Genomic DNA, 27,275 nt, shown 5'->3' with positions numbered 1-27,275 from the left:
GAAAGGATTTGTTGAAGACTTTAATGTGACAAATGATTAAAGCATTCCTTGAACGTAACGACTAAATCATGAACAAATGGTCAGAGAGGACTGACCCTGACTGGTTGATTGGCAGACCTGGGCGGTAGGAGTGGGCGATATGTATAAAATATTTTATTTCTATGAATGTTTGGGAATTTCATACCAGATAAAATAAGTGGATGGGAATGTTTGTTTTTGGTTCGTCCGGTGACTTAAACACCTGGCGGCAAATCCAGATATTTCATCACAATAATGCACAAATCCTATCATTCCAATATTGCCAATAAGCAGTCCTGCTCATTGATTTGCAACATCGCAACATACAGCAAGAGATATTTAAGGTATAACTACCTCAGTATAGCAAAATCTCTACCAGCTCGCAGTAACCGTCATATCACTCAACACTACTGGGCATATAAAGTCAATATACAGTATATTTGAACATATATGTGTCCTTCTTTGTTTCATATGTCTTATCAAATCGAAGGGCTAACGCTACACCTTGTAGTTCCAAAGAGCTAAGCCAACGAAATCAAACTCGCCTCAAGTATTTGGAAATAAAATTAAATACAATTCTAGCAGCAATCCTGGTTTACTAACTGCTGGGGATGAACAGAGTCTCTTCAGGGATTAAAGAGGGATGGAGAAGAGCAAATGAGTGGAGAAGAGACGTGCTGGAAGACGGGCCATCTAGCCTTTGGGCGCCGTGTGCTGACGCAGGAGAGAGGAGATGGCGCTGGATTCGGTGACCTCCTCGGGGAGAGAGCCTTCCATGTCTTTGATGGACGGGTCGGCTCCGGCGTTCAGCAGGAGCTCCACGATGTCGGCGAACTCACAAGCCGATGCTATGAAAAGAAAAGAGAAAAATGATGAAGAGGTATCGGGAAAAAGGACAAAAAGCACACATTTATGCACACTTCCTGAAAGGCTGATGCTCTTTATCCACGCGAGCAGCTGTGCGGCTGTATGGGTGGCGACGTCGTTCTGTTGTTCCCTCCACCGCTTTGGTCCAGACTGAAATTTGGTACAAGCATTCGTGTTCCCGAGAGGATGAATCAATGCAACATTTGCCCTTCTCCTTACTTCATTGGGTCAACATTCCAAAGCATCCATTACTTTGCTTCATGACCAAATTCCCACAAGCGTTTAGCTCAGGCCCGAGTCGAGGCTCAGAGTTGCTCGCATGGCTGTAATGTCTCGTTTAAACAACGGACCTACAGTCAAAGCAGAGGATCATTTATTATTGCCGACAAATGTCAGAATTGGGAATTTGATGGATCACTGCAGCTCATTTCAGACTGCTATGATGGTGTGAACCGGCTTTGAATAAATGTGCCTCATCCCTTTCTTCGACATACAGTAGTCAAGTACAGTATGCACAGTGCTGCAGTTAATGAAAAGCCACTCTGCAGGCCCGGCACTGACACCGGCCTGGACCTGAGGTTCTCTCAAACACTTCATTTCTGCCCCATTGGCAATTTGTGGCCCACTAAAAGGGTCTTCTCTCTCTCCGTATAAAGGGGGAGGAAGTGGGGGAGGCATGCTCTTTCTTAACCCAGTTAGCAAGTCTCTGCTCCCCCCCCCCCCCCCCCCCCCACCCTCTCTTCCTTCCTCTGTTGTTCTGAGTGCTCTTCTCTGTCGGTGTCAATCGCTCGCTCCTCTTAAAGAGCGGACTCTGTGCTGCGCCATGATCGCTGATGTCAGCAGCCACAGTGATTGACAGCCAGGCCTTTTAACCTCAAGCCCAGGGTGGTTGGCTGGCTGTGTGCATGAGATATGATGATATGTCGGAATGCATCCACGTGTGTAAGCAAGTGTGTGTGTGTGTGTGGGCTTGCTCAAGTTGTGTCTATGAATAACAAAGCGTGGCTCTAGCCACACTTGCGGCCCTCCTATTGTTGCATTTTATTTTGCCAGTGGCGCGTATGTGTGCGCGTGGCGGGTGTCTCGCCTCGGGCCTTGAGCTGTAAAAAGTGGCTTCCCCTCGGGGGAGCTGTAGAGGAGGAGAACAATTTATGGTGAGCAGTAAACCCTCAATTAATCACTTGCCAGCCACCGTGGCCCTGTGCAAAGAGAGGGGGGAATGAATTTTCATTCTCTGCTATTTGTCTCTTGGAGTTCATCGCTTATGTTTATTAGTCATCTTTTTATGCCCCGTCCTCGGGCCTTCCTTTGCCGAGTGTGTATGTGCAGATCTCCAGCAGGTGATGCAACATGCCCGCACCAACGCCACCAAGCTGGAGGGACAGATGGTGCAGCCACACACACACACACACACACACACACACAGGACAGGGGAAACGCCCCTCTGGGACTTTTGTGTTGGGGCACGAGAGGGTCAGGGGAGTCTAAGGACCAGTGCTGATTTCCTCTGGGAGGCTTGACGATTATTACACACACACACACACAAACAAACACATACACACACATACACATACACATACACACACACCTGCAGGATACCACAGAGCAGAATAAGAGAAACTGGGTGAAAAACAACTGTAGGAAATAAAGATGAGGTCTGGAGGAGAGTGTGGGAGGAAGAGGAGGGGAAAACGATCAATTTGAAACAAATGTGAACAAAGAGCGAAAAAAAACAGCTGCGGTATACAAAGAGAGTTCGTACACAGACAACACAATAGATGCGAAGAGTTTATTTATAAAAGGTGATATTTATTAAATGAAAAAGAAGGTCCTTCTTACCATAATGTAGCGCTGTCTGTCCTTCATTATCCTGAAAGACAAAACAAGTCTTAATAACAATAACATCAGATATGATAAAATATACATTGAGTATTTGCGAAATTACTTTGCTAAAACTTCCCAAGAGTCAACAGAGAAACTTCCAGCTTCTAGAATACCGATCTCCTCCTACTTGTCTGTGGACAAACGGTTCCACGTTTTCATTGAATCAAAGAACTATGAGACATTGCTTTTAGAACATGTGAACAGATTTATTATTTACAGCCTTATCTTTCAAATGAATTAACCATGGAGGCCATGTGACCCTGACACACAACAACTCGAGAGAAGCGGGTCAGAGGGTGACCTGGAATTCACTCGTGGTACGAGTGTGTGAATGAGTGTGTGTGTGCAGGTGGATTTTTGGGTTTAAGGTTAAACTGAACCCTGGGATCAAGGGGTCAATGATAGAAATATATGTATTATTAGAACTGCTGATTGGAGACAGAAAAGAGGAAATTTATATATATAGAAATATGTGTGTGTGTGTGTGTATAATAGGACAATATATGACAGGCGTCATCAGCAGGAGCTTCAGTTCTTAATCACCGTTCAGCCTCTCTGTGCTGCTCATAATGATGATAAATGGTCAAACTGTTGCCTTCAGTCACAGAACAGCAGCAGTCGTCGAGCCAAACACACTCGTCTCACATTCTGAGAGACGGATTAAAAGAAAGCCGGCGCAGTGACATTTCCTTTGGTGCCCTAAAATGTCACAGCGGTGGAAATACCTCCAAATTACTAAAACTGTATTGGCGAAATTATTCATTAGTCTTTCCACCTTTGCCCTTCCAACAGCAGATCCTCTCATACACCTCCTTGTTTTTGGTTACTTTCATGTCCTTCCTCTACTACTCTCATCATATTCTTCCTCCTCTTCTTCTTCTTCTTCTTCTTCTGACCTCCCATCCTCGAAACACCACCCTCCCTCATCTCTTTTCTTTCATTCCCTCGCCGACCATCAGCTCTCTCTTTTTCCAGTCCCTCCTTTCTTTCCTCTTCTCTCGATCCTCCCATTACCACATCAGCCTTTCCCTCTCTTTCCCCCTCAGCCTTCTCCTACATCTAGAGCCTTTTCCTTTCCTTCTTCGTCCCCTTTTCCCGTCTCCCCTCTCGAGCTGGGCCCGGTGCAGAGTGATCCTATTGTTGTGTGTCTCTCTCTCACTCAGGAGCAGCACTTCGGGGACCTGCTGATTGGATTAGAGCTTTCTATTCCCTCCGGGTGGATCACCGAGCACAGATGCAAATCGCCACCAGCGTGGAAAGCGTGCCGTAGTTAACCCAAGACAACAATGCTGTCTGTCTGCGAGTTAAGTAGCAGCCTGTGATGGATCGAGGACACTGTGTCTGTCTCTCACAATGATGCAGAGAGACAGGGAGAGATGCAATGGTCTCAGAGGGAAACATACGACTGTCCAGGCATTTTCTGTAATGCCTGCCTGGGGATGCTCTGCCATAAAGAGGAAAATAAATACTTAACTTTTACTTTATACGCATACGCACACACACGCGTTTACAGCCGGAGCAGAGAGCTTCATGCACACAAATAAATACAGTTATAATTAAAGTGAAAGGGGTTTAAAACCTAATCTGCCGGCAGCGTTAATCTGCAGTTAGCCGTTCAGAAAGCACACGCAGACAAGTATGAATGAGTGGTTGATAAATCACAAGCAGACGCTCAGCGCCTTAAAGCGCAGTGAGACTGGAGGTAAAAAGTAAATACGGCTCTATACTATGTTGCCTGTAAAAGTGCATGTTTGTTGGGACATATTTTTGCCAGTGTGTGTGCATAAACATGCGAGGGGTCAGCGGCCTGTCCTCTCAGCGTTCCCTAATGCCCCTTCATCCAGGACGGAGGCTTGATGGAATCACAGGAAATTGGATTGTCTTCCATTTGCTTTGGTAGCAGTCTGGAAGAGACACTCCCTCCCCTCCTCAGCCCACCACTCTGCCCCAATACCTGCAGTTAGCTACCCCCCCCCCTCCATCTCTCTGGTACACCCCTGTTCCCATCCCATTACGGAGGCGTGCCGCACCAAACCCCTGCTTTTACATGTCATCCAAAGTTTCCCCTTGCGGTGCAGAAATGCTGGGCTGGATGTCAGCAGAGTGCTTAATAAAGCCGCTGCTTGCACAATGCCAGCAGCAGCAGCAGCAGCAGAGATCCAGAACTGCGTAGTGTATCACCCTAATGGGGTGGAGCAATATGCTTAGGGGCAGCATGGATAGGGATTGATATATTAGTACAATTGCAGTTTTGTTGAATTTGAGTCACACCAATCTATCATTTCTACCACACACACACAACGTGAAGCGAGATGGATGAAAGAGAAGGAAAGAAAATCAAGGATGTAGGGAGACTATGAGCGCAGTCTCTTTTCTTTACAGATCAAAAGTAATACTGTAACTACCCCCAGATTTGTCCAATGAAAGATGATCGTGTGTGTATACGTTTGTGTCTTTTTTTGTCAGATTGTCCGAACAGAGTGCGGGAGTCAGACCGAGGCCAACGACGATCGAATAAAACGTTGTCGGTAACTCTGTTTATCTGCCGGGGAGACACAAAGAGACTGTCACAGATGTTGTGTTCATTTCTGGAAAGTGGTCGAACTTCTGTCGGCCTTCACAGACCTCGGACTACAGGACAAGAATCCTGCAAACATTCCCCCGAGCTGTTTACAGCAGCATTGAGTGGAGGATCAAGGGCACATCAGAGGCAGGGAACTTAACTCAGTCAGGGATACAAATAGGACACAGAGGTCCCTTGAGTCTATCGCCTATTGAAACTAGGTTTCACTTTGTCTTTCATTCTCTTTGTGTGTGCCCGAGCCAGAGGAGAGCTCGTGGCTTGAAGGTAAAGGTCCGTCACTGTCAGGTCCGAGACTGAAGAAAGCCCAGTGTGTACATGTGTGTGGTACTGGTGGCCCGTGGACTGTACAAGCGTCCATGTTTATTTTATTTTATAGCTACTTAAAAAAGTGCTGCAATTTAACATGCATAAATCATCGCTACATTCATTTAAAGACATTAATGTAATTACAGCAAACAAACAAAACTGTAGCCAAGATTACTGTCAGACAGTAAACAACAGAAGGGTTTTATTCTTCCAGAGTGAGTGTGAGCTACAACACGATCAGAGGAAGTGGGTTATCTGCAAAAGCAACACAAAAATCCCTTTTAATATGTTTCTCAAGAAGTGAAACCAACATACAAAAGCTAATGCAGAGACCCTGAGCTGCAGTTCCTCGAGTGACCACCAGCTGTATTCAACTCGACTAGGTCTATTCTCTCACCATTATATCCTCTCTCAAACTTTTCCTTTCCATTTCCCCTGAAGTTCTTTTTCCTCATCTCATCTTCCTGTGTCTCTGTAAACTTTCTCAGGATTTTTCTCTCCACTCTTTCTTTCCCCGTCTCCCCCCTACTGTCCCTGACAGCAACATTAAACAAGTGGGGAAAAATGGACAAGCAATTATGATTTATGATCAATGCATACAGCAGCTGCTGACTTTCATAATGACAGTGGTTGGGGGAGGGAGAGAGGGAGTGAGAGGGTATGAGTGTGTGTGTGTGTGTGTGTGTGTGTGTGTGTGGATCAGTCTCCAGGGTGTGTGTGGGGAAGATGAGGGGTGAATCGATAGGCGTCTGGGATCATTGGTATGCAGATTCAGGCAGATAGCATTATGATGAGCATGTGCCATTAATCAGAAAGCAGAACACAGAGCTGAGTGAGATGGAGGAGAGGAAGATCCTCCTTCACCGGGTCCCATCTGTAACCAGATCAGCTCCTGTGGCAACGACATCACGAACCAGACATGACCAACATAGAGCACTTTTTAAAAAATGTATTAAAAATCCTGCAGACTTTCCTGCCTACCTTAATCTATAACAAAGAACATTCAGTCTGCTATATCTAAACATCAAAGTTGTATTATTGTCACATAGATGTGCCATTTAAAAAAGATCTCTCAGATAGTGCATTTAAGGAAACTAAACATCTGAGATTTTAAAGTCAGCTATTGAACAGAAGCTCGTTCCATAATGTTTTTGTATATTTTATATTTCCTATCACACAGCACCAAACTCTCAAACATCCTCATGTGCAACAACAGCAACATGTTCATCCTCGGTTTCAAGTCCTACATTATAATGTCATAATGTATGTAAAGTATGATGTGATTTGTGATTAATGTAGATGCAGAATCGTCATTGATTAAGCAAGAGATGATCATATAGTTATGTATATGTGTGTATTATTGTATGTAAAGGCCTGTGCCTGCACACGAGTGTACCCTATGTTTGCTGCTGCGTGTTAACCATCATGTGTGTGTGTGTGTGTGTGTGTGTGTGGGTGTTGGGAAGGCCCCCCTGTGTTAAAAGGATCTGCAGAGCGGGGCCAGCCCTAATTGAATCTGGGTCTCCTCTCTGAGCCGGGAGAGGTAACCTTGCCACTCAGCGTGTGAGCACTGCCACCCACGGTCAAATTAGCCTGACGCCAAACCTCCCTGTCCTTCACACCTCCTGGGAGTGTCCTTCAGGTGCCCGGGTGATCCCCACCTCCCCCCCCCGCACTCCCCCTCGCTCCCATCAGTAACATCACTGTTTGAGGGGAAGGCCTGAATGATTCACAGCTGGCGGGGGTCCCGGAAGATGCCAGGGATTATAGATATTTATTGTCAGAATTGTCAAGAGGCCTAAAAGTGGGACACACCTTACTTCAAGAAATGTCGTAGAAAGGAAAATAAGAGTATCTGGAGCTCGATCGGAGTGTAAAGGCTCCTTTAAAAGGCTGGCCATACCTTTACCCACGACAGCACGATTTTCTTGCCTTTCTCTGTTCCACCAGACAGAAGGAGCGTCTCTTTTTTGCTACAAATCCGTTCCCTCCATCCCTGTTCTTTACTTCCCCCTTTCCACAGTCACCTCCCCTCCCCATGATGCCGCCGAGGTTGCCTGTTCCCGTGGGACACCTTAGCCTCCATTAAAGCCATCAGAGAGGAGGATGAGGTTGAGACTGAGAATTAACATCACCAGAGGCCCCCGTCTGTCCTCCTGCGGCTCATCGATGATGTTTAAAAAGAAATATATGAAATAAATAAATACATAAAAGAGTGTAATATGAAAATCAATGGCCAGGCAGCGGGGGCTGCGGCTAAGGCATTTGGAGTGAGGGACTCATAAAGCTGAGTACTGCGGGAGACTGATGGAAGGCAAAACACTTACTTTGTTTATTCTCTCTCCTCACCCCGTCCCCTCCCCTCGCTGTCTGTATCCAGCTCTCACTCTCTCACTCTCTTCTCCCCCTCCACCCTGCTCTATCTGAAATGGTCGAGGACAGCTTTAATGCTCCTGACAATTTATGTGGACGGTTAAGAACGATGGAAATCAAATAGTTGAGTGTAGGCAAGGCCCTGTGAAGGGCCAATAAGAAAGAAACAACAGCTGATGATGGCAAAGAGGACTGTTACCTGCTTGAATGGCTCTTTAGGCCGCACTATTACTGTCAAGTCGCTGGCTCTTTTCTGAGTGCTCATATTATAGATTCATAACTGTATCTATGTCCGATAGGCCCTTTTAACACAGCGTGGCAACAGCTTCCATTTCATCGAGTTGAGCTAATGTGCAGCTAGTATTAAATATGAATGCTATAAGAGCGGCTTACAGTGTGGCGAATAAAATGTCAAGTGGCTTATGTGTGTGTGTGTGTGTATGGGGCTTTTATATGTGTGTGTGTGTGTGTGTGTGTACAGTATGTCTGCTTTTGTTTAAGTAGAGACATCTGAACACACCGTGGTAACATAAAACCCACACACACATACACATACACACACACAGATATGCGCACACATACACACGTTTAAAAATGCAGGAACAATAAATGACATGTCGGCCTATTATAAAGAGGAAGCAAGGAATGGCTTTCTTAAACATCTGCATTAATGTGTGCACTAAGCTGTGGGAGTGTCTCTAGTCGACTATTAATCTGTAGCAGAGGAGTGAGTGTGTGTGAAGGTGCTCACTACAGCTCTCACACACAGTTAAATGTGCAGCAATGAGATGCTGCAAGCTGTGGACACATGCAGAGGAACATGCATACACACATTTATCCTGCCCTAGGTGCATTATCCCGCTTCTTCTCTAACAGTCTCTCGGGTTGTGCAATATAGATGAAAATGTAGAATAAAGTATGTACAATTTGATATTGTGTTATCAATACATAAGATGCGATCGATTCTGGAGTTGAAACGCTTCTGGCGAATCTGTTGAGAAACTGTGGCTTCAATAACCACACATTTCTACTTATTTAGTCAATTAAATACCTGACAAATTAAGACTTTATTTGTTATCACACTCATGCAAATAACATAAAGCCCTCATGATGAATGATTTGTAAGATGGTCAATAGTGTACTAATATAGCCAGAGAGGTGAAAAGGACACACACTGTGGAATACGTGACCGACTCATATATTTGTTTATCTGCTCCATTTCCACCTTCATCCGATTTTATTCACCATTTTCATTCTTTGAATCCTCGATTCTTTTCAGTGTTCTTTCTTTGCCACCTTGCCGCCTTCCTTTTCTTAAAGACACAATATATTCAGTGGGATAGGTTGCAAAATTACACACATGCGCACACACACGGCCACGATTATGACGAATCTTGCTGGATATTTGTTATGACTGGCCTGACTGAGCCATTAGTTATAGGAGGCAGTGCTGGGAAAGGGGAGGGATACAAACGTGTAATAATGCCTCCACCATAGAATTTCAATCAGCCACCAAGGTGTGTGTGTGTGTGTGTGTGTGTGTGTGTGTGTGTTTTGATCACACAAGTAGTTGACACCACAGTAGAGGACACCGATGAGATGGTTCAGTGTTCTTTGTTTACCACAACAGCAGCAAAATGCTCTCAACTGCTCAGAGTAGAGCTGCAGAATATCCACAATAAACTTATTGTGCTGACTTCAATATGAAATGTCCTAAATATTGATACATGTTTACTATGCTTTTTCCTGAAAAACGAGCATGAACAGATGCTAACGGTTATGATTTGTTCAGTTTGATTAAAATGGAATATTTCCTCTGACATGCTTCTTGATTTGTGAGCCAAGGATTTGGCACAAACCAAGAACACATTATTTAGAAAACACTTTTTTCCCTTGTGAATGAGCAGTCTTGTGCTATTTGGTCATTTATGTAATTTATATTAAAGTCTGACATGTTTTCCATTCTTTTTACATGCAGTACATCAGCACCTTTTCACAATACCACGTTATTCAACTAATTAGCAAGATACACCAGATTTCTTTTCAACAAGAGCTGTACTAACATTTAAACAAACTGTCAGTGAATTATGATGACTAATCTGAAAATCAGTTTCATTGTTTAAGTAATTGATGAAGCAGAAATGCAGAATATTCACTTGCTCCAGCTGCTCAAACTTTAGATTAAGCAGCTTTTTTCTTTCTTTCAAATTAATTACCTTTAGGTTTCCAACTTCTTGTTGATATATCAAGCAAATAATATGTTTTGAGAGACTTAAATAATTGACCAATATTGAAAATAATTATTGGTTGTCACTCTAACTGGTAACCAATTAATAACTAACTGTTTACTAACAGGTATGACACTTGTAACAAAGTGGAAGATAACCAACTAACAGGTAATGAGTAGTAACTAGCAGATAGGTAACTGTCTGTATCTATGGACACGTCATATTTGGGGTTTTATCTTTCAAACCTTTATCTTTCATTTAATAAATATACAACATAAACAAACAGTTTTGATAAACATCTTATAAATGTAGGTATTAATGAATTGTGACATGTTTTTTTGCTGTGTGCTAAAAATCAACATGTCAGAGCTCTCTGGAGAACAAACTATGTACTGAAGACACTGTTCATAAATCATAAATTGTCTTCTTCTGTAGTGCAATGTCTTATGACTTATCAGCCAAGGTTTCTGCCTGCAATGACCTAATATCAGAAGAGATATCAGGGCAGCTCTAGATGTTCTCGAAGGGATACAGAAGCAGCTAGTGTAACATTGTGACAGTTAACCTCCATGAAATCAGAGGAAACTCATAAAGATCGTAAAGAAGTTATTCACTGACATCTGTGAACATGTATCAGTGAAGATCTCACGTAGTCATGAATTCACTGCTTCACTCCATTATATAATTAAATCAACAGCGGGAGTCCATCCCTACCACTCGAATCAATATAAAATCAATGGATCCATACTTTAAGAGAGACGCCGCCGTTACAATCAGTCACACATACGTACAGAGCTCCCTCGCTCCATTTCACACACAAGCAGACAAACAAACTGTTGATACCAGTGAATAATACTTTTGTATAATCTAGCTAAAATAACAAAACGAAGGATCATGTAAAACCAACAACATATATGAACGTGTGCCCGTCTTGAAGCTCAACGCCTCACACACACACAGACGCAGATCTCCCTGCAGGTTCTGCATGCAGACGGCGTGTATGAGACTTGTTGTGCGCTCTCCAGCCACCGATTGTAGGCCGCCCAGTCAGATATTTATTACTATTGATCTCGCTGGTCCTGGCTGGAGACTTTTGTTCTGCCGGCTCGAGGCTCTGACCTCAATTAAATTATGAATTTCTATCTGATAGACTGGGAGCGCTTGGGGCCTGCCGTGGCCGTGCTACCACGTCGGATTAATTAGAATTAGCGGTGCTGCGAGTTGCCCTCCCCGCCTCATGGATCATGTTGTTTTAATACAAAGTAGAGGCGGAGGCGTGGGAGGGATGGAGTGAAGGGGATGGGAGGTTTCGGGGGGGGGGAGGGGAGAGCGATGAGGAGAGGGGAAAGATGGAGACATGAGTCCAGTAACAGGATGAGAGACACGACCATGCGCTTAAAACTGCACTGCCTTTTCCTCCAGTCAACTTCTTCAAACCTAAACAATCGTTCTCTTCCGGGCATTGTGTTTATGTTGTGCTAACCTGCATCTCACCTGCATCTCACCTGCCCGCCCTCTTTGTTAGCCTAATCCTGGCTCCGTCACCTGCCCTCTCAGTAAATCAGACCGTGTGTTAATCTACTCTGGACCATTCCTGACCTTTGTTGTAGGTCTGCAGCATCTCCGAACCAAAGCCCTGCCTTTTCGACTCCGGTTCCCATGAATGGCCATGTCCTTCCTACAAATGCATGTTTCCATGGTAACCTTACAGCTTGTTGGAGGGGGGTTTCAGGTGGGATTTCCACCTGTGTGGGTGTGGGATTACACCGTCTGGACAGAGAACGACCACAGGGGGAGCGGACACACACAAACACACATCTCCACTCTGAACTCTTACTCACACCAAACCAAACCAAATATTTGAGATGGGCCAAGCATCGAATGAGCCATCGTCATTCATTCAACTTTTCTCAAAGAACAAGTTGAACATTTTGGGAAATATGCTTAGTTGACGAAAACGAGATAAGAAGATTGTTCCCACTCTCACGTCTCGGAGACTGCAAGTGGCCTTCAATGATGCCATGAGAATACTGTTGAAGAGGCCGAAGTGGACTCGTGCAAGTGAGATGTTTGTGGCTGCAGGAGTCAATACATTCAAAGCGGTTTTAAGAAATCTAATGTACGAATTTATCTGCCGGGTTGATGACTCCGAAAATGAGATCATCATGTTTTTATCAAATATAAATTCAGCACTAGACGCTAACAGTCCCAGCTGTGGAGACACTGGTACAGCTGTCTATTTATAAGCATGTGTAGTTCTTTTTTTTTTTACTTGTGATTTTTAATGTATTTTATTTTTGGACCTTGAGTCTATAATAAAAGTTTGATTGATGAATTGATTTTGCAGTAAATAGCTAACAGACGGTTTGCTTGGCTTAGACGGAAGACTAGCAAATACATCCATAGACGTATGTTGGTCATTACCCATAACATAGGACATCTGATACTCTGCCCTATGATGTCTTTAAAACTATGATACTTCTTATACTATAAACTGTACTGTGGTTCTGTTATCACTGCTGTCGTAATATGATGGAATGTCCTACATTTAAGCTGATGCCCCATTAATGCTCTTAAATACATACTAGCACACAGAATATCAGTCTATTGTCCAAGCCATAATTTCCATTATTAAATTAAGTGAGGTTTTCCTGTCATCTTTCCCACAGTTTGTGCCCCATTTTCTCTGGGTGTATTAGCTGAGGGAGCAGTGATACGGTGAGGATAAGGGTTTAATGTATGCACACACACACACACACACACCCTATTGTAGTCCCTCCCCGCCTTGATCCACGATTAACTATCAAACGAGCCTTTAATGCAGGTTACCAGGGTTTGGGAACAATTCACTTAAACAATCAGTTGATTAATTTCCAACGATTTTCCTCCTCTGCCAAGCAAATAATAATACTTTTTGTTTTAACTCTAAAAGTCCCCCGCCCCTTTTTAATCAACAAATTAAGCATAAATCATGTTTGATCTTTATTTACTGGTTGCTCGGCAGTTGGTAGAGGTCAAGAGAGATTACTGGCCGCTCTAAAAGCCAGCAAACAACCCAAACATTCCTCTATTCCTCTCATGAACACATCCAACCTCCGATACGCGTTGTCACATGGGATAGTGGCTTTGGGCAAAAAGAACAATAGCATAAAGCTGCTCCCTCATTTTTTTGTCATTTTCTAAAATAACATACTTTCTTTTCCTTCTTCCTCTCCTTAAATAATTTCCGTGGCGATGCAATCCTAATTTTAAAAAACTAAACAAAAGAATGTCCAAGCAGGTTCTAATGAGAAGCATATCGCTCTGTAAGCTTTAAGTAGTGAGATAATTTGGCATTGCAACAGAGGGGTATGATTTAGCTGCCTATATTTTTCTCTCAGCCACCTCTTTGCAACCTCATAAATCTGCTACCAGTAACTCTGCTGCAGAGGTCCAGTGTCTTTAATAGTCAGGCTTCTACACAGCCGGCTTCCTCTAACAGGTGAAAAGGTCCTGATGGCCTGGATGCATGAATTCAGGAAAGGGTTGCACTCTGGTTGGTTGAAGAATGCTCCCCCTGAAACATTATCTCTTTTTAGGTTTTCCTTCCTTCAAGTACACATAGTTGCTCAAAAAGGCACATTTATAAAGAACATCTTAAATTCTTTAAACAAACTTAAAATGATCTCTAAATTACACCACCCTCTCTCTGTTTGCTCCAATACAAATGAGTTAAGATAATGGAAGAAGCGTTAGATTGTGCCCACCCATGTGTTTGATAAAAATTAATCTGTTAAATCAAGTCGACTCAAATTCATCCCCCCATTATCTATACCTGGCCAAACATTTATGTTTCCTTCTTTGACTGCTGAAAAGTGTTGGCACATTGGGATATCAATTCATATTTTACCGATAGATACATGACTGTAAAGACGCTGCGTCTTACAAAAGGACAAAAGCTCCCATATATACATCAATCCTCCTCTGCTGTCATTATCTTGATATGGCTCTAACTCATTAGTGAAGTGTTTTCATACTTATCCCACAGTTGAGTCTTTTATGAACCATTCGCCACAAATCCACCCCCCGCCTCCCTGCGAGCATTCAACACAAAAAGGGGCCATGCATGACCACAAAAGAGAAAGTCATTTGTGAAATGTCCTGATTATGTGGGTTGTGCAACGTGAAACAATTTGCCTGATTACTTCCAATTGATTCTTACAGTTAAAGCCTCAGTGTGCGGCCCGGTGAACTGCATTGTGTCGTGCCGCTGGGCAGGGAAGAGGAGTAATTTCTCCGATGTGCAGCTGAGCCAGCTTACCGCCAAAGCTAAAGCCTCCTGGATGCTGCTAAACCTCGGGGAGGCAAAACACCACGCTAGCTACCAGCTAACTCTGTCTGCTAAAGCCCTGGGGGATTTGTCTGTGGCACAAAGTGAATTAAAGGTGACCTTCTGGAAGGGATGGAGAGAGAGAAAGAGACGGGCAGTTGGAATGCTGGAGATGTCACTATTTGCCTTGAGCCTGCATAACAGGGGGACAAGAAATGAGAAGGCTCCTTTCCTTCCACCCTAAATCCACCTGTGATATACTAAAACACACCGCTCGATTTTCTGTTCTGACTTTTAGAACCAAACAAAGTCCCCCCACTTGTGTCTGGGTGTCGGAAAATGTTGCAACACACGTTTTAACTTCATGGGATCCAACTAACACAATAAAGTGCTCCGACAAAGCAGTTGTTGTATTTGCCCATCGAGGGTTTCTATCGTCGAACCTTTTGAAAAGCTGAAAGAAAATACTGGTGGTTTCAGTCCCTATAATGTAAAGTCAAAAAGATCTTTGAAAAAAATGACAAATGGAAACTAAAGAATGAAATGGACAACTTCCTGTTGTGGCGGGACTTTTGATCTTTAATTGTAATAACTTAAAATGAGGGTAAAATACTCGTTAATTTACAACAAAATGGGCTCGTTTTGACTTCCACTCGTTCATTTAAAGACTCGTTATCACAGAAAGAGGAAAACCTAGCTCACCTGACTGTTGATGTCGGCTTTGTGCTGCAATAATACCGAAACCAGCTCCTTGTGTCCTCTGTCACAGGCCCAGTGCAGCAGAGCTCGGCCCTGTGAACAAGTGCACATCACAGAATAAGAAGGAACCTGCTCATTTAAAAACAGCATGTAGAAAAGGTTGAATGTACAACTAAATAGTTAACACCACTGGTATGTTGAAATAAGCTTTAATGCATAAAGTGTCATGTTTGTCATCTTAGGAAATTATGAATTACACCAGAAAAAATACACTTTACTTTCAGACTAAACTAATTCTGCACGACCAATCGGAGCTCAGAGCCTCAGGTCTGTAATGAACCGCGGACAGAGTGACGAGATGTGTGTTTTTTTGCGAGTGTGTGCGCAAAGAAGAGCAGGAAGGTGGTGGAAGCGCAGACCGCCGAGGGCTCCCGGACAAGTCACGGTAACCGGCACACAGTCTGTAAAGCTTGATTGATGAGACACTGGGCTCAGCCCCCACACACACACACACACACACATACACCATCCTTGTTCTAATAAAACCACGCCAGCTCATTTTTCAGTGAGGCCAATTAGGTAAAGCAAACTCTCCAAGTTCAATTATGTTGCTTAAATCATATTGATCACCATGGCTGCATGTTAAAATAGATAATTATGACCCGGGCCAGAATACCAATAAGTTGCTCTTCCTCCCTCACACTCCCTCTCTTCCAGGTGTTTCTGCTGCTGACTGCTCCCTAAAGACTAGAGTTTACTACTTCGGGAGACTTCACACACACACACACACACACACACACACACACACACACACACACACACACACACACACACACACACACACACACACACACACACACACACACACACACACACACACACACACACACACACACACACACACACACACACACACACACACACACAGTGGGGGGGAGTTGCAGTGATTAATAAAACATTGAATGTGTCAAATAGAATAAGTGCAGCATTCAAAGCTGAGAAAACACCATTAACAGGAACATTCAGAGTTTGGGCGAGCCGGCTTGGGCATTAAGAAGGGTCTCTTCTGATTACAGCTGAAATAGTCCCATCCAGGAAGGAAAACCCCAGGTGATAAATGTTAAGCACTCTCCACTCAAGTGGGTAGATAAGTAAAAGCCTCCTTTATCCTCATTTGAAAAAGAGGAAAGAAGCTGTTTGGAAAGATTAGCAGTTACTGCGGTAAAGGAAAGACACATCATGCACACCTGGTCAGTGTGTGCTGAACGCACATTCTTCTCCTCCCGACCTTCTCTCCTCGGCTCCACTTGTGGTTCGTTAGTAGGGAACTAAGTATGCAGTGTATGCAAAAGTATGGTGCACATTTGAATGACGCTAACATGCAGTGACATAATGCTAAAATCACATTGGAAACATACATTAATGCAAATGTCTCCCAATACTACCAAACAGATTACAGAGTATTCTGAGCAGTTCTCCGTGTATAGACGTCTGTTGGATATTTCAGGAAGACTATTCAACAATTCTAGACTTCTTGCGATGGCTGCAGATACGCTTCACCAACACGCGATACAGATTTTTACTCGCCATGCCTTATGCTATTCAGACAAATCTGAATCTTCTACTCTGCCACACGAATACAAAGTCAGACGAGTGAAATACTCTCGTGGTGGAGTTCGTTGTTCATCAAAAATCAACCCCATTCATAGAAAACGTGCAATCATAATTAGATTGGCATGGCCATAAAATACCAGCATTTGGCCAGTTGTGGAAGAGCAACAATGATTAGATTTATTCAAAAGAACAAATTATTGACAAGTAGGAGTACATATATAAACTGGCTAGCATCTCCCACACAGAAGGAATGCAACCCACAACTATAAATTACATTTATCTTGCTTCAAAAATGTTAATTAAAAGGTTTTAATTGGGGTCAACATCTGGGTCCTGAAAGCAATAAATAATTTAACTATTTAATTTATATCCAAACAATCCATCTTGTTGGCGGAGAGGTGATTATGACTTGAATATCCTTTTTTGAGACCTTCTGACCCACTTTCCTATAAATCACATACAAAATAATCTGATATTGTTCGTCCTTCCTTCCGTTTCTCCCAAATAATGGTATTGAGAAGTACATACCTTTGCAAAATGTTTTTTGTGAATGATGATCAATTCATTTGTCGTTTTATTGTTACTAGAAAATAAGTTTACGTCGGTTGCTGTGGCTGAGCGACCAAGAGCAATGATGAACATACGAGCATGACGTGATGAGTTCATGAACCGAGCATGTCCTTGTGTATTCTGGAACACAGCTCCAGTCCGAGCTGGTATTTGGTTCTGTTGGCGACGACGAGCAACATATGTGGCCACACTCTCTCACTTGAGCTGCAGGAGCCTCAGACTCCTTGCTGTTGTGAAACTTACTTCACCATTGCCCTCTGCTGTTGAGCGAGCTGCGCTGCAGGAGCACAAACGACAACAGCAGCGGTGGCCAGACAAAGCTTTCTCTGCCGAGGTCCCTCGGCCATCTGGCCTCTGACTGGGAACTCACGAGGCGACAGCCTGCTCATCCGAGGAGCGGCTGTGATGAGGAGGAGGCAGGGAGCGAGCCATTTGGCCTGGCCGATAATGAATCGGGGACAGAGGGATGGACATCGGGGTCAATCCAGAGAACACCTCGCCATGGTAATAGCGGTTCGCGCAATTTACTCATCTCTGCCTGAGGAGTGGTTCCCATGTGTTTGTGGTTCAGATCGTTGAAACCATTATGTAACGATTGCAAAAAGAGCTGCATGGACCATCCCCCCCTGTGACATGTATTTCTTCATGATAGTCAACTGATCATTTTCACCTGCCCTCCTGCACGAGGGGTCAAAGCACATCACAATAACCCTGCAGCGTGTACAGCTTTAGTGCCTTGCTGAAGGACACTTCGGCAAAGTGCATCCCTCCGATACATGATGCTATCGATACATTCGTTCTTCTTTCTCTCCGCCCCCCTGATGCCAAACACCAATATTATGACACGACAGTGTTGTTATGGTAATAATACACTCATGTACGTAAGTTGCTCCTTTAAGTAGCAACTTTCACATGGCATCCGGACAGTTTCACTTGACATAGTTCTTGGCACTGCGCTCTGTAGTTACCTCTTCGTCTTTAGTATTGACATCCACCTTCTGGGAGACGATGGCCTTGCTGATGTGGTCGATGTTATTTTCTCTGCAGTAGTCAAAGATGTTCTTATCCTCTTCCCTGAGAGTGACACATAAACAGAGATAAAGGAGAACATTCAGTCAGATTTTTTCTTTTTTTATTTCATTTGTGGATAAACAATCATAGGACTTTGTTTGGATTTCTTTAATTTTACTAACACAGATCTTTGGATAAAAACGGTATGTGTGAGATTTCGGGAGCCTCTACTCCAACACAATGGAGGCGAATGTATTAGGTTTCTTTACACATTCGGCCCTGTTGTTCTGAAAAATACACAAACCTCACTGTGAGCAGTTCTCATCAGAACCACTTACCATCGAATAAATAGTCTCAAGGAAAATGGTTACGGTATATAGTCTATGTGGCTAGGAAACTGAGAAAATAAGTTTCCTGTAATTTGGGTGAAGTGACCCCTTCACTGCCATGCTTGTCAATTAAGTGTTTTATGTGTGAAGTGTGTGCACACCGAGGAAAGCAAACACCATGCTACGACATCATTTATCCATCAACCACACGGACGTAAAAGATAACGTAGCCAGTCTCTCGGTGTCTCACACACGCACACGTACACACAGCAGCAGCCACACGTGCCACATCCCTCGGGAACACTGGCCCGCACACACACACACACTATCCCACCTCTGATGATATCTCTGTGTCTCTAATCACCTCCTGGCATTGGGGACAGGAGTGAGTGCGGGGGGGAGACAGGGTGCAGTGGTGGTGGTGGGCTGTTGGGTGAAGGGGCAAAATCTCATTTAGAGCTTTACGCCTTCCCCTCCCCTCTTACCCAATGCCGGCCATTCAGATTAATTGAATTTAGTGCCCTATTGTCTGACAGAAACCCTGCATACCAGCCGCTTCACCGCTTCCACGCAGTAAGTCAGTCATCCCCAAGGCCAAATCCCCCCCGTTCCCGTCTCTGATGTCTGCTCGCCCTGCTGCACTGGGCCTTAAATCCCACGGCACACACCTGGCTCTAGACACACAGGAGACACCGAGGGCTGTTGTCCCACTAAGCCTGGGGATGTTACTGAGTGTATATTTGAGTACGTGGCCATGATGAAGATATGTTCTCAATTATATGATGTATATGTATCGCCATATGCAGACCTTATAGGGTTAATCCTGTCACTGTTTTGATGGAAAAAGGGAACAACCAATTAGAGGTACTGAAGATGGCATGTAACAAATAAAGTTGTACTTTAGATTATGAGCGTTCTACTGAAACCAAGTGATGCCCCACGTTCTTTTATTGCTCCGTAATTATGTTCCCAGGGGGGAAACCATGGAGCAGATCACCGACCATCTCTGCAGATACAAAAACTACAACTTTGGCATCGGCCTCACAACCGCGGAGCACATCGACAACAACACAACTGTCACATTTTCCAATTGCACATGTTTGTGATAGCTGGGAATACAACACAGTGTCCGGGGAGAGTGTGCAGCCTTTGAATGTATTCCCGGTTCATACATAGAATCGAGTCTTACACTATAGGACACTCTGAAACCAAAGAAGCGAACTCCAGAGCAAAGAGGCTGTGGAGGTAGAATCCAATTCTCAGGGAGAGAAGATGGCCCAAGATCTGGAACGGACACAACAGACCCAAGTGCAGACACAACAGTCAAAGTTGGGTGAAGGTGATGGGTTTATTAAACGGAACACTGATGAGATGGTAGGACAGGAGGTGAGTGCAGGGCAGGCAGAATGGTGAGGTGGCGTGAGCTGCGGCAGGACCTCACATCGGATCATGAAAAACTCCCAAGAAATAGAAAAAACAATTTCACAGGAAAAAAAGGAAGAAACCAGAAGCAATAGATGTCATTGTACAAAATAAACAGCATTACAGAGTTATATAAACACATTTAAAGAGGAAAGTCTTAAGTCTACTCTTAAATGAGGTGACTGTGTCTGCCTCCCGGATTGAAAGTGGAAGCTGGTTCCATAAAAGAGGAGCTTGATAACTGAAGGCTCTGACTCAATGGACCACAAGTAGCCACGCATTTAGTGAGCACAGCTCTCTAGTGGGGCAATATGGTACTACAAGCTCCTTACGACTAATTTTTTTTTTTTTTTGGGCCATAACTCCAGGATTCAGTGTAAATACAAGAGTTTCACACATAATGTCTAATAGGAATAAATGGAGGTGAAAATTGTAGGTCATGACATGTTTAACTATTACTTTTATTTCAGGAAACAATATTTAATGACATAATATACCGGTCATCTTCAAAGTCCAGATCGGGACCCCAAACACAACAAATTGAACTTTTATTTTAAACATGTATTCAGTTTTATCTGCGAGAAAAAAATGGCAATTAAAAAGAGGAAGTGCTTTAAAAAAATTAAATGAAAAGCGTAATCCTCAAACCAATACATTCTCTCTCCGTGACAAAAAAATCTGATGCAGAAATAATAATTACATAATAACAAAATAATAACATTACTGATGCACTGATGGGAATGTGCTGAATGACAAGTGGGCTGGATCTGAAGAAAGTGACATTTGAATGTATTTCTATAGCATAGTACCATGACTTTTATATATTTTTATAGCATAGATATGATATTTTAATAAAATGTCTTGGCGCTGAATTTCATTTACTTAGATTGCTACATTATAGAGTACACTATACACATTATACACACTTGTATTAGTCAAATGAATTGCAAAATGAATAGAAAATATAGTCAAGACATCGACAAGGTTAGAAATAATTATTTTAATTTGTTCTTCAAACTTGTAGCTCAAAGGAAGGCCAGTTTTATGGCTTCTCTCACAATGTTTTGCTTGAAATGAAGACCACCTCACCTCACTAATATCATAACAACTATTTATAATTTTATGAAAAATAAAAGAGAGGGAAAAAGAGACAACAATGATTGAAGTTTTAGTTTATATCGTCACATCCAAACTAAATGAATCACAAATAAAGACGTTTCAGGATATGGGTTTAACGCCTAAAAGATTAAGTGTGCAGCTATCTATTTAGTCGTTTCAAGTTATTCTTTAATCAAAAGGTATCCTTTGTCTTCTACGATTGGAAAATTTATATCTTTGGTGTTTTGGACTGTTGGCCATCCAAAACAAAACATCTGAAGACATCCCCTTGGGTGTGGGGAAATGGTGATGGGAATTCTTTACCCTTCTCATTTTATCAACCAAAAAACTCCTTAGCACCTCTCCTGAACAATTATTTTGGGAGAAACCTTGTTTGCACCCAGCCAAAAACTAGACTGTTGAAACAATCAAATGGTTTTCTGAGGATTTCCAATAATCTTTTTCCTGACATCTTCAAGAAAATGGGGCTGTATATGATACATGTGTATATCTTTCCAGGTCAAACACACACGACACAACAAAAACACGGCTGGCAGCATCACTGGCAAGACATCTGACTTGTGAAGGTGCTCGATAAGCTGTGTGCGTTTGTTTGATACGAAGAGCAACAGCTGCATCTAAGAAGCGCAGTTTAGTGCCACCGCAAATCACTGCCTTCCAACATCCGCCCTTCTCTCCGGCTGGATCAAAGACAACCTAAAACTACCCATAGTGGAGATCAAGCATTCAGAATCATGATAAACGCAGTTTATTGTTTACTGTGAGGTTACACAAACAAAGTTTTGTCTGCTGTTTGTTCTTTAATGAACCCCTGTACTTCCCTTTCTTCAGCTTTTCATCTACACGCTTTATCTCCCCCAGCTCTCTCGTTGCGCCCCTCCCTCTTCCCGCCATCTCCTCATCAGCCCGTGATGAATTATGAATAATTCATTACACTTTTCTCACTGCTGGGTTATGTATGAGCACATTAATTTACATACTCCAGATTACCAGCGCTATGTTTATTCATGAGCCTCCACGCCGGGCCACACCCACTTCCTTGTCTGATGGCCATGGTGACCCCAAGTGTCCCTGATGTGTGGCCACCATCCGTCTCCCCGGCAACTAATCAATAGGCCAGCTCATCAGTCTTTTGTCGATGGTCGGACAGGGCCGGCCTGACGGCCGCGTGACACGTCCTCACACATATAAAGCACAAGCACACGTCTGATGTGGTGTAAGGTCATATAATATACACAATTTCTAAAATAAGTGTGCATGTGAATGTACAATCACACTCAACCAACATGTGTATTTAGTGCGTAGTACAGTGGGAGTAACACACTGACACACACACAGGCTATAAACAAATGATTAATGTGGGTCCTCTAAACAATGTAACATCAACAGCACCGCAATGCATGCTGGGAAGGTCACAGGCTCCTCTGTCATCACTTCAGCTGGAGTACCACGGGTTGTGTGTGTGCTTCTGTATGTGTCAGCGTGTTGCGTGCTCACATGTGTGTGTGTGTGTGTGTGTGTGTGTGTAGGTGGGTGTGGGGGGAAGGGGGGTCCAGTCCGGTGTACTGGCAGATATGTCCTTCATCCATCAGGCTAAACTGGCCACAGTGGTGGAGAACACTCATCTACCTGGCGGCTGGCCTGAGCTTCACTGCTCAACACCATGCCATCCATCACGCGCACACGCACACAGTCATCACTACCCCTATAGGACCCCGGTCAACACAGAAGTGCGAGAAACAATGAGAATTCAAACAACTCGGCAGTGGCTTCCAGCACAGTGTCCAGACATCAAAGCCTGCAGTGTTTATCAGAGTCCTTTTTCAAGGCGGGTGAGAGAATTACAAATGTAGCATTCAAAGCCTCTTCAATCACACACTGATCAGCTCAGTAGCCCGGGGATATTGCTAATCAATCCTGCTTTTGTTGACGCGCACACACACACACACACACACACACACATGCACACGCACACACACACACTGAGCAATGCAATTAACTCTGTCTGGTTAACAGGTGCTTAGCTGTTTAATATGGAGTGGGTCTGTCTGTCTGTGTGTGTGTGTGTGTGTGTGAGAGAGAGTCAGGAAATTGAAATGCAGCAGAGCAGTGAGTGTGACAGTTCTGGCAGGTTATGCATGGAGTCGGATGCAATCGCGTCGACGTATAGCGGCAAGTGTATATTTATGTGTGCATAGGTGTGTATACGTGCCATGTTAATGATTTCCTCTTTGCTGGATTCTCCCTCGGGCACAGTTGCCACTGGATATCACCGATGGGGAGCATCGTTCTGGGAAACCTGCTGTACCTGCCTCCCTCGGCTGTATCCAGCACGTCTTCATCACCACCCTCCCCCAAAGTACCTCCCGAATCGTAACGTAATTAAAAAGGGGAGACTCTGGCCGCCTCTTTCCAAGACCGTGCATACTAATTACATACAAAACCTGCAGGTTTCACACAACTAATTTTCATCTCCTAAAAAGAGCTATTTTTCATTGAAATGAAGATGAGGTTTTTAAGCTTCAGTAAGTCTGCCAGGCAGAAGTAAATGGAGAATATATTTCATTATCATAAATCATGAGTGTATGACGTCTCCGGGCTCTGACTGCAGTTACGGTCTGTTGAATAGAATCAAATACAGCGTCAAGACCAGTGGTTAACAAAGCCAGACGAAGATCAAGTTGACCTAAGCATTAAATAACAAGTGATTCACAACTGCAGCAGAAAGCTGAGTCTGTTCCAGCACAATCAGGAATTGGGAAATTGCGTTTTAATGTTTTGGTCTCTGAAAACCCAGCCTCAGAACAGAGATGAATCAAGACTGTGTGATAGATGTGTATGGATTTAACAACACACAGTGTGTTGGATGCTTTCCCCTCATAATCAATGGAATAGGCAGTTTCTGATGTATGGTGTATGTGTGTTTGTGGGTGTATATGTGTGTGTGTGTGTTACTACTGATGCAAATACCTGATCATCTCCTCCTGGTACAGAGAGCTGACTGCTGCTCCAAAGCCCGTTCTTCTTTCTCCTCCTCGTCTTTCCTGTCAAATAAAAGACAGACACCCGTTAACAAACAATATCCACCTCATACAGATTTAAAAACTAATAAATGCAATTTTCAATGAAGATGTTTCTCATTGTAAACCTACTTCTCGTTCAATGAAACACCAACCAAGGTTAGTTTGGCGTAGTTCTGCAGCATGTGTTGTTAACCCATATGGACAGAGGTGCTGAACTTATTGTTTAGTGTGCTCAATGCTACACAAAAGGAGTGGTCCATCTATTTAATGTACCGATAGATTTTAACCTATAGCCTCTGCAAAGCTAATGCATGACACAGATGAAGTTCTAAATGTGCAACTTTGAATCAAGCCACTGGAGCTTTAGACGTGACCTCATAGGTCGTAAATGTCCAACAGTATGCACAAGACAAATATAAAATGTGCGACGCCTTAATTGCAACTCTTGTTAATCTTCTGTGTTCCACGTTCAGTTCAGCCAAGACTTTATTACCCAGCCTATTCTTCACTGGCCAACCTCGACTCACAAAAAACCCACACAAATCTGATTTCAGAAAATAGAGCGAGTGGGGAGGACATGACAAGCGAAGCAAAACAACGGTGGGTGAACTTTTGGGACAACCTAATTCACTTCAGAAACTCAGAATATTCGCTGATGCACTGGCCCTGCTCCTCTGCAGTATAATGTAATATAAAGCCAGTGTCTGCTCAACAATTGAGGCAGGGACAGAGGTCAAATTCTTGCTATTATTCTCTCCCCTGCTTCTCTGTCTATGCACTCCTACTTACACCATTTGACTGTGGTTCCCAAAGAATAGCAACTGCCATGCTATGGTGCTTTGTTAACACTAATACGATCAGCTTCTTTTCAGGGGGACAGTTGTGCGTTGGCTGGCCTGTCTGCTCTCTCCTGGCATTGTGCAGCTGTGGGGCCGACTTGGCGCATATTGCCCCGTAGCATGGCCGAAGAGAAAAGAATGTGTCAGAACTTGACACGTGGTTGACAGTGACGCTATTAAAGAGACATAAATACGGTAGGAAAGGAATGAAACCGGGTTAATAAAAGAGTAGCGGGGTTACGGAATACATGAAGGTGGGGGAAAGATTAATAGAGGAAAAGCAGGTGGCATAAAGGAGGAGAACAAAGAGGGAAACAAAATGCAGGAAGGAAGAGGACATGTGACAGGCTTCTTAGGGCACACATAAATGTTTTCTTTAGCTTTTCAATTTAAGAGAAAACCACCCACTTCCATCTCCCTGGGTGGTGCTTGTGGAGAATTTGGTGACTGTGAGTCCACCCTCCGTTATCGAGAGTATACTACACTTGTAGAAGGAATCCACACACTCTTGTCTCGATATTTGCCTCATGCGGACATAGCAGACACACACTAACTTGTGTGTTCCCACACATTAGCAGAATGGTCCCGCCCTCTTCAAAACAATATAGACTAAATTCAGAAAAAAACGATTTCCTTATCATCGGCCGAATAGCAATCATCTCAATTTTAGAACATTTATTTTGATGTAAAACTCTAAATTTGTAGAACAAAACTACCTCAGTGTGCTTTGTTTAATATTTAAATGTATATTTAATCAGCAGTCAGCACACATGTTGATGTAAAAATCATCACACTTAATAAGCTTGTTCTCATTGTCCCAATATTAATATTTATACTCTTCCCAACTAAGCAGACAGTACACAGTTGTTGTTGTAACTGAATGCTTCTGCTGCCTCAAAGGACAGCCTGTCCATGGCAACATAACTCTCCTGACACAGTTGAAGGATATGACCATAGGGATATGACAAAGATGTAAAGAGTCTCTCATATGACAGTTACTTGAATTATTCATATCCCAAAATTCAGCTATTGAAGAAGACAACATAACCGTCTCATGTATTTTCATGCTTCCTGAACAGAATAAAGAGCCACTAAAAGACCTGGGACAAAATGACATAGGGACGCTGACCTCTACTGGCAAAAGAACGCACAGCATCAGAAAAGGGCAGCAATGGAATTGGATGTTTCTAGATTTGTCATCCTTTTTTTGCTTTCCTAGAAGAGAGTTTAGTTGAATATTATTGCCAATTTTAAACACCCCAAACAGCTTGTATCAATAAGCATAATGGTGGTTGGAATTTGCCATTTAACAGAATATTATAATCCGTTAGGCAATGTATAATGTACTGGACAGGAGTAGGAGCCTTTTAACTGATTGGATGAATTTGACCTTTCAGTACTAGTAGAGTTCAGTATCCTCATGAGTGACAGGCACCATTAAACAGAAACAAGATATTTCTTCATTTTACCAAATCTGCCACGAGTTTACCTTCTGTGATGTTCTTTTGTGCCAATAAGAAGTTTGTATTAAACCTTCCTGTTCCCATCCTACTGAATCCACCATATTGGTACTCATAGTTATACAAAGCTGTACTGTAGTAAACCATACAGTGTAGTTTATAATCAAATTTGGAGTTGGCAATCAGTTTTCACATCTCAGAGATAATAGTTATTATTACCTTTTTGTAGCCTTCAGGGTCTAACACATTGACACAGGAAATGTACTCCTGCGTTGCCTGATCCGCTTCCATGTCTCCAAGCTGCTTCCAAGCTTGCCTGTAATGAGATCATAATCATAAAAATGTTTGACAAAGTTTTTTTATTGTGGAAAAAATATAAAAATAACAGAGTTTAACATAGAATAAACTGTATTTTTAAACTCTAATTGAAACTGAAAACATGTTTAGGAAAGAAGACATTTTAAAACATTTTTATTGACAACTGGCTTCTAATTTTAGGCTACATACCATTTTCTCTGTCCTTCAAAGTCAAAGAAGCCAGGCTTCAGGGTACTGCACTTTCCAACTTTGGCCTGAAAATAAAACCAGTCTGGATTACTTCTTTGATCTTGTATGATCCA

At 43.1% G+C, this 27,275-nt stretch overlaps 1 protein-coding gene across 1 annotated transcript; it reads right to left on the bottom strand.

The window, feature by feature from the left end:
- acbd6 (acyl-CoA binding domain containing 6) lies at nucleotides 1–27,275 on the bottom strand (the record flags this gene model as incomplete). The annotated part of the gene is made up of 7 exons (XM_056413936.1): nucleotides 1–866; nucleotides 2,725–2,755; nucleotides 15,272–15,361; nucleotides 18,421–18,526; nucleotides 24,304–24,377; nucleotides 26,875–26,971; nucleotides 27,163–27,275. Coding segments are annotated over 7 exons (666 nt in total), but the record flags the coding sequence as incomplete, so codon positions are not given.

Source organism: Pseudoliparis swirei, chromosome 5 (genome assembly GCF_029220125.1).
Source record: "Pseudoliparis swirei isolate HS2019 ecotype Mariana Trench chromosome 5, NWPU_hadal_v1, whole genome shotgun sequence".
In the NCBI taxonomy this organism is placed as follows: domain Eukaryota; kingdom Metazoa; phylum Chordata; class Actinopteri; order Perciformes; family Liparidae; genus Pseudoliparis; species Pseudoliparis swirei.
Note: the sequence above shows the minus strand (reverse complement) of the source record. Positions and strands in the feature narration are given on the sequence as shown.